The sequence below is a fragment of the Neovison vison genome, chromosome 1 (assembly GCF_020171115.1).
Source record: "Neovison vison isolate M4711 chromosome 1, ASM_NN_V1, whole genome shotgun sequence".
Taxonomy (NCBI): Eukaryota; Metazoa; Chordata; class Mammalia; order Carnivora; family Mustelidae; genus Neogale; species Neogale vison.
In genome coordinates, this window is record NC_058091.1 from 214,431,448 (window position 1) to 214,444,342 (window position 12,895).

At 39.1% G+C, this 12,895-nt stretch overlaps 1 protein-coding gene across 2 annotated transcripts in view; it reads right to left on the reverse strand.

The window, feature by feature from the left end:
• IQGAP2 (IQ motif containing GTPase activating protein 2) overlaps window positions 1-12,895 on the reverse strand; it is a 287,508-nt gene that overhangs the window by 121,984 nt on the left and 152,629 nt on the right. For both annotated transcript variants that reach the window (XM_044266779.1, XM_044266786.1), the window contains 3 exons: window positions 12,573-12,649; window positions 543-610; window positions 38-151 (listed from right to left, as the gene is read on the reverse strand). In XM_044266779.1, coding sequence (XP_044122714.1) covers window positions 38-151; window positions 543-610; window positions 12,573-12,649 — 259 coding nt within the window. The remainder of the gene's footprint in view (window positions 1-37; window positions 152-542; window positions 611-12,572; window positions 12,650-12,895) is intronic.

Consider the following 12,895-nt stretch of genomic DNA (forward strand, 5'->3'; position numbering starts at 1 on the left):
CATGTCAGTAGTAAGTTCTGATTTTAAATAGACTCACAAGCAGCTTCATCCACGGACAGTTCATTAGCCAGAATCCCGCCTATTTTGCTGAAAGATGGCATCTGAATTCCGTATTTCTCAAGTTCCTTTCTCATATTACTAATTTCCTCCTCTGAAAAAGAACAACAAACAATATCAAAGAAAGACACAGAGATGGAAACAGGAATGAATATAATAAGAAATGTCTTCATCCCACGGTCTGTCTTCCAGAAATTCGAGACTTATTTAAAGAATATTAAAAATTCCATGCCATTATTTATTAAAAAAAAAAAAAGGAAAAAAGTGTCTTCATCAAGACGTTGGGGCATTTCTGAACAAGAACCTTAGGAACGTCAGCCTATTTCTCATTTTACACGTGTTGAGAATGGTCAAATACAAACAAGACAGTAAAGTTTTCTCTTCTGATCAATATAGAGGAAAAAGGGGAATTGATGCTGTCAAAAGGAAAAGTATGGATACATTTTCTTAGTAAATGACAGTGTAAGAATCATGAGGAGTCATACCTGTGAAGTCTACTTTGCCCAACAAATCCTGGATCTGGGGCGCTATCCCTAGTTTGAACAGGTATAAACTGAAAGACAGAACATAAAATTATCAGTTCAGAAGTTTTATCACCATAAATCTTAGCATTAAAAATTACTTAAGTCCTAAGGGCTTTTTTAGTTGAGAAAGACCTAAGTGATTATCCCATCTAGTCCATTCATTTTTTAGGTGGAGAAACTGAGTCGTGAGGTAACAGACCCTGGTGGACAGGGACTACAATCATAGGCTAAGTCCCAAAGACCAATCTTCTTCAGTACATGGCATCTCTATAGGGTCAACTAACTCTCTCCCATCCATTTGTAGGGAGAATAAGAAATACAATTAATACAAAATAGCCAGTAATAAATCCAATGAACATTTCCTTGGGTACTCCTTCTATGAGTCTTATTTTGTTGAAAGTACAGCTCAAATTATATGTTCCTTTTCAATACTCCTTTAAGGACCACACACCCTTTGAGGACCTATTTGTTTTATGTTTTCTGAAACAAAGAGTGGCAAGACTATCAGCAGAGGTGGTGATAAACCATGATGTGGGCATACTACTAAGTGGAAGATGGAAAATAGATTGTGTGTGTGTGTGTGTGTGTATGTGTGTGTGTATTTAAAGCCCCTTAGGAATTAATGATGGCACACACTAACCTATTCAAAACTTGACAAAAAGAGCAGAGGGTGGCATCTAAATTTTACCAAATGTGCAAATATATGCTTATATGGCTTTTCCCATTTAATCACCAAACCACAGTTTCTTTCCATAACAATTCTAACCTCCTCAGTCCCAAAGAGTAATTCTATAGACCAACAAAAACAAACAAACAAAAAAACAAAACAAAACAAAAAACTGTATTTATCAGTTTTGATAGGTTTGTAATTTATGAGATTTTAATTAGAAGTTAGAAATTATAAATAACTTCTATGAGAAACTGAACGGAGAATGATTTCATTGGCTTATATATTTCAAGATCAACACACACCTGAGATTATAAAATGCATAAAATTTCATTATAGGAGTTCAAGGTCGAGGCTTTTTAAATGGTATTAAACTCTTAAAATGTATGATTATTCAACTTAAGGAGCCTGCATTTAAAGTGACCTTCATTGATCATTTCTGTAAAACACAATCATTTAGAAAAGTAACACATGGTCAAAGTTAAAAATTAGTCATTCATGGGTAAAATAAAAATTACACAGAAGAATATCAGAGTTAAACATTAAGTATTTTGATATAAACCCTTTCAATGTCTTTTTCTTAATTTTTAAAAAGATTTTATTTATTTATTTATTTATTTTTTTATTTATTTGAGAGAGAGAGAGTGTGAGAGAGAGCATGAGCGAGGAGAAGGTCAGAGAGCGAAGCAGACTCCCCATGGAGCTGGGAGCCTGATGTGGGACTCGATCCCGGGATTCCAGGATCACACCCTGAGCCGAAGACAGTCGTCCAACCAACTGCGCCACCCAGGCATCCCTAAAAAGATTTTATTTTTTTGACAGAGATCACAAGTAGGCAGAGAGGCCGGCAGAGAGAGAGGGGGAAGCAGGCTCCCTGCTGAGCAGAGACCCCCCCCCACCAAAGTGGGGCTCAATCCCAGGACCCCAAGATCATGACCTGAGCCAAAGGCAGAGGCTTTAACCTACTGAGCCACCTAGGTGCCCCTCAATGTCTTTTTTTTTCTGGAAAAACTTATTCCATAAACTCACATAGTATTCATAATATGAACATAGTGTATTTTTCCTAACCCATTGCGTTTAGGTGGTCACTAATTATTCCTCATCGCAAATAATGCTTCAGTGAACCTACCTACATACAGAAACATCTTTGGCATACATCTTATTTGTTACAATTAAACCCTTAAAAACAACACTGCAGGGTTGAAAAGACACACACACACAATTAAAGCTTCCAATATACAGAGTCAAATAGTGTTCTAAAAAAGAGATCACACTCATTTTTTGTGAGTCAAAGATTAACAAAATCCCCTTCCCTCTGTGAAACAATCTTTTAACTTTCTAGCTCTGTTCCTCTAGAAACCTGATAAAGGTACACTGATAATTGGTGAGCAATGTTGCTGAGGAGAAAAATAACCCCTCATTGAGAAATGGTTTGAAGGAACTATAAATACCTAACAGGCATCACAGGCTTAGGTGTTCCCAAGTTTGGTGCCTCTTCGAACACCCACACTCCTTGCAGGAAACTGGGAAGCCCACTGGGAAGGTGTTACAATAGACAGCCGCTCCTGGGGCCTGAGGCCCTAGAGCAGGGAGGCTCCCGTACCCGCCTATGTCACTTCTTAGCACCTTAGATGTCACCTGGGATACCAAAGGAAATGGCTTCCAGATGGCTGTTTCGGCAACTACAGGGAGCGTCATGAAGTCTCCCACTGAAGAGTAAGCACTTGATGCCATCCTGCCATCTGACCAGGTTTCTAGGCTTCTCGATCCTTCTGAGCTACTAGGACCAGACGTGGTTTACTGCAGTCAGGAGACACTGAATGCTTAGCTGAACCTAAGAACAGGCTGAAGGGTGTGGCCTTATTCTACCACCAATACATGACAACGCCATTTTCTTCTTCCCTCTGCACCACAGAATACTATCAGGGAAAATCTTGCAAATCTGATAGCCAAAAATGTTATTTAAGTCTAAATCCCCTTTTGTTAGTTGTGAGGATAAACACTTTCTCAAACACAGATTGTTCCATGTCCCTTTCTTCCACGAAATGCCTATTAAAGAATTTTTGAATTTTAAATATTTTTTGGAGGGGGCGAGTTTACCTTTCGTTGGTTTCTCCCCTTTTCCCTCAAAATCACAACTAAAGAACAAAGAATAAATGACATTTTAAACATATGGTAATTGTAATTTTAGTACTCAATTCCAATATGATTTTCATATCTTACCCACAGGTGGAAAACATATTAGACTCCAAACATTCTTCAATATAAAATAGGCATTATGTATTCATAATTTAAAGCAAGAAAGACAGGATACATTCCTTAGTTTAAATTCTAGGTCTTTAGAGATAATCAGGGACATAAAACTATTTACACAGCCTCTGAAGACTTTATTACCAAAGGTTCATGCCAGACAAGTCATTAGGATTAAAACTAGTAGGCTGACATTTTCAAAACTATAATATTTTACGAACCACTTCTCATTATGACATGAAAAAAATATTGCTATTAGGAGGGAGCCCATGTCATGCGGAACAAACAAAACCGCAACCTCTTCAACTGTTCCCTGGAACTAACAGAGACTCCAAAATTCAACAGAATTAAATGGATAGGTATGGCAAAGGTGCAAAAGAATTCTAGGAAAATAAAAGCCACCCATTAAGAAATGACCAAAAAAAATCATTCTCTCTTCAATTTCTACAAAGAAAATATACACATCATTTAATGGAAGAAACTTTGAAAATGTGACAAAATTTAAGTAGGAGGTATTCATAAAATGTCTTCTAACAACCAATTTTGTATCTGTAGTTAAGTGTTTAATGCTATGGGTGTTTGTTTTTAAAAATTTTATTTATTTATTTGAGAGAGACAGTGAGCAGAGCAGGATTGGGGTCGGGGGAGGAAAGGCAGAGGGAGAGGGAGAAGCAGACTCCTTGCTGAGCAGGAAGCTGGATGGAAGGTGGACATGGGGCTCAATCCCAGGACCCTGAGATCATGACCTGAGCCAAAGGCAAACACTTAACTGACTGAGTCACCTAGGTGCCCCATTTTTCAAAAGATCTTAAGTAATCTCCTCACCTATTGTGGGGCTCGAACTCACAACCCTGAGATCAAGAGTGGCACAATCCACTGACAGAGCCAGCCAGGTGCACCCTCCAATTTTCCTCTTTCTTAATTTTATCTTTGTTTTTGTTGTAAACTGAAGTGTTGAATAAGTACTTGTTAAGTAGATCATTGAATAAACTACCGATATCACCTATCTTAATATATTCCTTTATTCCTTGGCTGTCACTTCTTCTTGTTGAATCTAAGGCCACTTTCAGAGGGTTGATTTCCCTCAAATGCCTGGCATTTCCTGATCTGGGGCTCACCTGGGGCTTGGGACTTGTTTTTTGTCATTGTTGACCACAGGTTGCCATGAGAGGAGCCGGTCTTAGAGAGACCATAGGTGAACGTGGGGCTGACACGACAAGGGTGCCCCATGTCTTGCTTTCTCACATCAGGGCTTCCGGGTTCATGTTGGCTTTGGGATCTCTTTATTTCCGGCTTGCTTGTAGCAAGCCCCAAGGCAGCTCCTTGCTCTGCTGCATCCTGTGAATTCTGGGCTGTGGTCTTCTGACTTGTTTCTCAGTCAATCCCATCTCATCTATGTGGTCGTTGGGTGGCATCCTTGCTTACTGCAAATGATTTTTTTTTTACATTACTACTTCAGTAATTTCATGTTAACTGTTTTCACATTATTTCCTCTATTTCCATTCATTTAATTACTATGCATGGAATATCTACTACATAAAAAAAATATTTTTCTCTGCCATGCTGTTCCTAAAATAAAAGTCTTCAGGTTTCCACATAATACAGGTTTGTTAGCACTAGGAACTATATTATACTAAAGTGCTAATTTTCCCCTGTGGTACTGAAGAAATTAGGTGACTATTTCTAATTATCCTTTCTACTTCTCCATTGTACTCTGTAATACTAATATAAATCCTACAATGAAGCCAACATTCTGCTTTAACTAAAAGTTACCACAAGGTGGTGCTGAGAAGTTACCTTTTGGATCAAACAATCTTGGCTTTTAAAGTGATTTTAAATAAGAGATTTTCTGGAATTGGTATGGATCAGTTAGAAATCTCATCTGTGTATACATACTTCCACCCAAAATGTTTAATTGTGAATGTATATTTTTAATCTGGCTTCAGTTTTCAACATTTATTGCTTTCATTGTTGAAGCTTAAATTATTAGCTGTTTTTAAAAATGCCACTTCTCACTGTGTGGGAGTTTTATAACAAATTTTTGCGTGAGAGGCACTTCCAAGCAGATTACTCAAAAGGGCAGTTTCCCAGGAGAGAAAAAAATCAGCTATAGCAGCCCACTCCTTCATAAGCATTTAAATTCAAATGAGGCCATTCACTACCTGAAGTCACAGCAAATACAGAGTCTTGATCTTAAAAAAATAAAAAGCCTGTTCAATATAAAAGATACCAATTCTTGGAGCTCTTCAACACAACTTTTTAAGCACCTTACGTGCCTAAGAGCCGATACAAAGGGCTAAGAGGATTCCCAAGGAAGCCAAGGAAATTAATGAAATCATCGCTTAGCTTCCCCCAAAGAAGAAAGCTCTTGGTGGGAAATTGGGAGGCTCTTATCGCACCAAAGGGACAGCACACTCGTACTGCTTAAAGGCCAGTTACAGAGAGAGGTTGCCCTGAGGTAGCTAAAGCCTCTCCAGCCCATGTGCTCCCATTTGTACAAATAATATCAGTTCAAGCACTGGAAGAAGTAATAATAATTAAAAAAATACTATAGGGGCTTTTCCCACTACTTTCAATATACACATTAAAAGGTGCTACAGTAATGGAATGCAAACTCACAAGGCTGGAGCTGAATTTATTTCAGCTTCTCTGGATCAAATCCTAGGCAGTTCACTTTATGGTGCAGCATGTGAGATAGATGCTTATAAATCAAAGCCTTGGGGCTAACCAGAAAGACCATGGGACCCGTATCCCGAGACCCAGTTCCTGGCTGCAAGGCTGGCCCCATCTAGTTGTGTAACTCTGCACAAGTCATCATCCACTGCTTTCAGTCCTCTCATGTCTGAAATGAAGACCTGTACAAAAGTAACTTCTCAAGGTCTTTCCAGTTCTGAGGTTCCGTGATTTCTCATTTTAAAACTTCCTAAAATTAACCACTGAGAGGCCTGTGCCTCTCAGGTTCAAGTTGGACGCTGTCTTTAGAATTTTCTTAGTAGGATGGAAACAACGTGACTCCCTTCTGAGGCTAACGACGAAGCCAGTCACAGCCCAGGACCTGGTGTCACACTACCAGGTTTTGAATCCCAACTCTGCCATATACTAGTTGCGTGACCTCAGTTTCTTTCATTATACAATGGGATTATTAACAGTATGTATGACGTAAGTACACCCTGAGGATTAAATGAGATGCCACCTGTAAAATGAACTCTGAACAGTGCCTGGCATATACTTGTTTGTTTTTATTACTATGATCCTTGTTAAATAAGTGTGTCCTTTATTAATAACCAATAATAATTAACAACTTATTAAGAACTTACCACAGCAGTTTCCCCATTTTCAGCACTAAGAACCTTTAACTATTTTCCCTGACCCCATGTTTCAAGCGGTTTTATCTAGAGAACCAAATTATTTCTCCATCTTAATCACATATGCCCCTGCCAGTATCATGTCAAAATCTAGTGTTTTTCACCTAAGAGTCAATCAAAAATAAAAAGAATCCTGAGGCACCCTTTCCACAGGGCAATTAGTTCAGTTAACCCAGCTAAAAATTTAAAAATATGAACTCCAGAGACTTAATTTGGCATCAGTGATGTGTATGTGCTGTGTTAGGTGACAAGGCACAGTTCATGATCTCAGAGAGCTTAGAATTTAGTAGGACAAAAAGATGGAGTCTCAATACTATTTTGGGATAGGAGGAGGAGGAGAGAATATGGTCTAGAGTGTGGGGAGAATTGTGAACAAGGAGTGATTTGAAAGCTACATAAGGTGTCATTGTCCTTCTCATTTTAATCCCAAATATTGCCATCTTCACATATCCCTCCTGAGAACATGAAAGGAGAACCTGCCCTTTGGGTTAAGAAACTATTTCTAGGAAGCTTCTTTATAAATGCAAGTATGTTCATCATACTGGTATCAGTATGCCATCAGTCTGGTATAAGTCATCAACTGGTTTTTTAAAAGGCAAAGGCCCTTAGGGCACAAAATGTAAGCCAAAGAGAGTTCTGCATGAAAGCCTGAGAGCTAGATACATAATCTGTATTACATGTACAATATGTACTATATACTATGTATATAATAAATACTATGTATATAATAAATACACATATTATATGCATAGGCTGCAAGGCAGCCACCTGATGGCAGGCGTGCTTCTTCTCTAAGCAATCAGTGCATTTGGCAGGACAACCGGTTAACTGGGAGTGGGGTCACCAGAGCCATTATCACAAATGCAAGCTCCAAATGTGCGCTGTTTCAGCATCATCCCTGCATCTGAAAACACAGTTGCTGGGGCGGTCATGACAGGATCTGCTGCGGGAGCACCAACCATGACCCAGAGGGGAGGCAGGCCCGTCTTCAGCTTGGTGTTGTCTTAATTGTTCAAGAAACTTTGCAAGGTAAGAAAAGCAGAATCCAGAACCCTCATCTATCAAATGAGGAAAAATCATTATGAACATATGACTTGTAAAGGATTCCTTGGAGGGGAGTTGATTTATCAACGCAGAAATAATTACGATAGGACTAGAACATTCTGTTGTAACCACAAAGCAAGGATATTTCCAATAATGTCAGGGACAGTGCTACAAGGACGAAGGCACTGGCCCCACAGAGCTCCCACTAACCAAAGAAAATCAATCTAATCCATTGGAACAGAAGATTCTAACCCTGGTTAAGTTGGTGAAAGGCCAGGGGTTCATAGCCCTCATCAAAAGAGAATGGTACAAAGTGTACAGAAAGGAAATCGTAATATGAATTGATCAAGTAAGACACGGATAATTGTACTGATTTTAACAAGATGCGAAGTGTTATTAAAATACAGGGGCTTTGTTTTTTCTGTGTCTGTCTATGGAATAAAGATATGTTTATACGATTTATATTATACTTTTTTTTAAAAGATTTTATTTTTATTTATTTGACATAGAGAGATCACAAGTAGACAGAGAGGCAGGCAGAGAGAGAGATAGAGGGAAGCAGGCTCCCTGCTGAGCAGAAAGTCCGATGCAGGACTCGATCCCAGGACCCTGAGATCATGACCTGAGCCGAAGGTAGCAGCTTAACCCCCTGAGCCACCCAGGTGCCCCCGATTTATATTATACTTATACCATGAGAATAAAAACCAGGAACTCTAAGCCAGAGTGTTATGTAAAACCAAGGAAGTGACCCAAGATAAGAAAGTCCTGAAGAACACAAAGTTTGTGACCGAAACACCCAGGTGAGAAGGGGGTCTGGCCCTGAGAGTCACATCATTATTAACAGACAGAGGATCCAGAAACATAGTTTGAGATGATAAATCAGCCAAATCAACCATCTACTAAAGACCATTATTATTTTTTTTTTTCTAAAGACCATTATGTAGTCAATCCTTCATCTTGTGGGTGAGAAACCTCTAGAATGCCCAACTAATTTCAAGAAAATATTCAAAAGGCATATAGAAGCTTTTAATAATGTTAACAGATCTGGCCAATACATCATCATGACAGGACAATGGGTTATGTAACACTGGCTGAGCAAGACGCAGGTGGTAAATCATTTCTGGGGGATGTGGGGTGGGCTAGGCGTGGGGACCAGAATGAAAATAAAAACCTACCTGGAAGCCATTTACTGAAAATTATGAAGGTCTGACTGATGCCTGGTAGCCAGGGCCTGACTCCCCTTTGGGGAAGAAACCAAACTAGGACCATGTGCTCCCTGACAACTGACCGGTCAGAAACCAGGTCTACAACCCAGGCAGGTGTGGAGGTGTTCTTTTGTTTCTGGTGTCCTGAGGATCACGTTAACTCTGGCTAACGGTCAATACATTCTAGTCCTGGGATGAGTCAAAATTAGTCCATCAATAATTACATGAGTGAAACTTGCAGTGAAGTTCTTTCAGAATGGGTTTAAGTGTATTAAGTTTGTAATGATACATCTGGGTATTTCCTTTGCCCTTTAAGGTATCTGATGTGTTGAAATATCAGTTTTACTAAAATTTTTCAATTCCAATTTATAACCAATGTTTAAACATTTAACAGTGTTTCACAAATTGAGCAACAAACAACATGCCAAAAGTGTTCTCCTCCATGCATCGATGCCCAGCTAAAAAATCATTAGCAGTAACTTGTTAGCAAGACTCTCACTTCTTGAACCGATTTCTTTTCATTGCAGACTTTCATACATTGCAAATGGAGCCACAAAAAGAAAACAAGCCATGTACACATTTTAAGTGGAAATGCACCAAAACAGTCACATCAGTATTGCAATAATGGGTACTTTAGCTAGCTTTTCCTTTGATTTTTTTTTCTGGCTTTTCCAATTTTTCCCACAATGAGAATTTAAGTTTTTCATTTTACATAAAAAAAGATAAACATTTCTTTGAAAAAGAACGAGGTCACCTCTCATTGAAGTGAGTCTTTCTGCGTGAAGTCAAGTGTGAGGATTTCCCCCGGGGCTGCCGTGCTAACCACCCCTGGCAGCATTTCACTAAGAACATCCAGCTTCAAACAAAGAGGGCAATGAGTGGCAGGCAACAAGACCAGGGTCAGAAACAAGAGTGAAAAGGTGAGGGCTAGGCAGGAAAAGTGGAAAGCAGATACAAACAGGAAGCAAGGGCACAACCTAAGAGGATATTAATGAGGTTGTCAAGCCCAAATCAAAAAGACAGGGAATGCAAGACAAATTGGCTGGGCTGAGATCTAACAATACAGATCCCAGCAGGTCTATGTGCTGGGATAGCTGGAAGGTAGTGCCTGGGTACCTGGGATATCTTTCCACCTGACTCCTGATCTATACTCAGAACCTTTGATCTGCCCAATTCTCTGTCCAGTAATGATGACTTTCTACACCAGCAATGTTGCTGTATCCCCAGCCAGGATATAATGGCCAGGCACGTATGTGTTCATTTCCAGCATCACCTCTAATTATCCAATGAGAGCGAACCCACTGTACTTAGTAAAGGGCTCTGCTACCCAACTCCCAAATACGTCTTGGCCAACAGAGCAGAATATCGGCTTCATTTGAGTGACTGTATTCTAAACCATTGAGGGGAAAAGTTTTGATACAAAAAAACTTTAGATATACATGAGACTTCTTAGTTCTTTACCAAGAAGCCGTCGTATGTAAGTTTAGGACAGAGAAGAGCGAAGGAGATTGTCCCAGGGAATGCTGTTTATTAAGTAAACGGAAAAGGTCCTACCTAAGGCCAGATCTGGTGTGGGACAGGCTCAAGAGAAATTTGCTCCAGAATGATCAACAGTAATGGAGACTTCCATGAGTAATTGCATGACTGAGAAAAACAGTCCTAGAAAATATCACACCGACATTCGCATACAAGTGGCAAGAAAAAGAAGTTGCCTTTTTTTTCATTTACCAAACTGCTGAAGCCATTGTTGAAATGATCACAAACCCATTTGTAAGCCTCAGTGCAGTTCTATGTAATTTCAGGGGAAGAACAGTGACATCACTGGAAAGGAACTTAGCACACCATTTCTTTATAAGCAGCTTAACATTAACACCCCAGGTGTCCTGTCAGGAAATCAATTTAAGCTTGTCCAAGATACTCCAAGAGCATGCCACAGATTTGGAGATTAGCACTATGATGCGTGGATATGATGATGGCATTAACCAATTGTAGCTGGCTTAGCAGGTCACAAAAGTGGTACTAAGTGCAGTGTTAAGCAATCATTTTAAGCTCTGAAAAATATTTGACAAGGAATGTTGGGCAACACATATGAAAATATTCCCCAAGACAAGCACTTTTGCACAGAAAGCTTTCAGAAACACTGTTGGCGTAATGATATACTAGCCCCACATGAGGAGGCAGGTACAGAAGTGATCCTGCCCTCTAGCCCACTCTAAATTACTAGAATAAAGAGAAAGGCACCTACATTTGGTCTGTATTTCAAACAACTGTCATCTTCCAAAGAAATCTCCTAAGTACTGATCGGGGGAAAAAGTCAAATTATATGACATAATCAAAATTCTTTTCTAGTAGGCCAGCAGTGCAATGAATTATTGTAGAAACCTTTTCCTCTGGAGGGGAAAAGAGCCAGAAAGAAGTTAATATAAACCTCTATGCAGAACACTCTGCCAGGAAAATGACTTCTAGTGATATAAACACAAGGCAGATGTTCCAGAAGATACTTAAAATTTAATTAGACATGAAGACTTCCAGCTATTACCTGCGTGAATGCAGGATGACAGCCATAAACTGGATTTTCAGAATCATCTTGTTACCATCTAAAAATAGCGTTTCTTCCAGTCCACTAAGATAAAAAATGATCTATGAACTAGCACAATTTAAGTGTTTTCAAAAATTAAGTTATCAAACAATTGCTTTAAATTAATGAATGACAGTATCTTAGGGCACCTGGGTGGCTCAGTTGGCTAAGAGTCCGACTCTTGATTTTGGTTGAGGTCATGATCTCACGGTTATGAGACTCAGCCCTGAGTCTGGCTCCACCCTGGGCATGGAGTCTGCTTAAGATTCCCTCTCTCACTCTCTCTATTTCACTCTGCCCTTTCTCCTCTCCTCCTTAAAAAAAAAAAAAAAAAAAAAAAAGAACGTATCTTGATTTCATTTACTCAAAGCAACTCTTGACGCTGCTTCTTTACCCTTATGGTGCAAGTTCTATTGAGCAAAGGTCAAAAGAAACTAACCTTTCATTGGACTTCATTAGACTATAATAAGAATTGAAGCAAAAGGATAATTTAAGATATCAAAATTATAATGACCATTATAGCTGCTCATTTGATGTATTTTGACTATACTGGGAAACTAGATCACAACTCAAGAATATGGCAACATATAGGAGATCCCTAGAAATTTCAACTTATATCTTCTCATTATACATACAGGTCTTTCATTCATTTTCTGGTATTCTGTTTTGAATTAGATTTAAGAAATCAGAAAAAATATTTTTCCAGTTCGAGGATTGTACTTATGTGACAATTTAAAAAAATCTATGCCAAATTCAAAACAGCTCCATCCAATAAAAAGTTCTTCAGATTATTTAAGTAACTTAAGAGCCCTTTTCTAAAATAGAAACTACAGTTTCATTTAAATCAACTTCCTCCACTCTTAGTTGTATCTTTCTCCCCACCTCAATGCGTGAATGCAGTATATCATTCTGGGTATGTTTTTCCGGTCATAGACATCTGTTGTTTCTGGATAAAATATCTGGAAAACAAAAGAAACAATGTGTTTTATTATGTTTTGCTTTGCATAGTTACTTTAAATCTCCTCAATGATGCTACTTGGATTGTCTCTGCTGTATTTAAATGAGAGGAACCCCTCCAGTCGTTGCTCCCCTTCACTCTACAGGCAGACCCACTGGTACACCTGGTCCCCTGACAGCATGCCCCCTAGTGGACTTGGGAGAGCAGGGGACTCGCAGGTGGCCACAGCAAGAAGGCAGCTCCCATA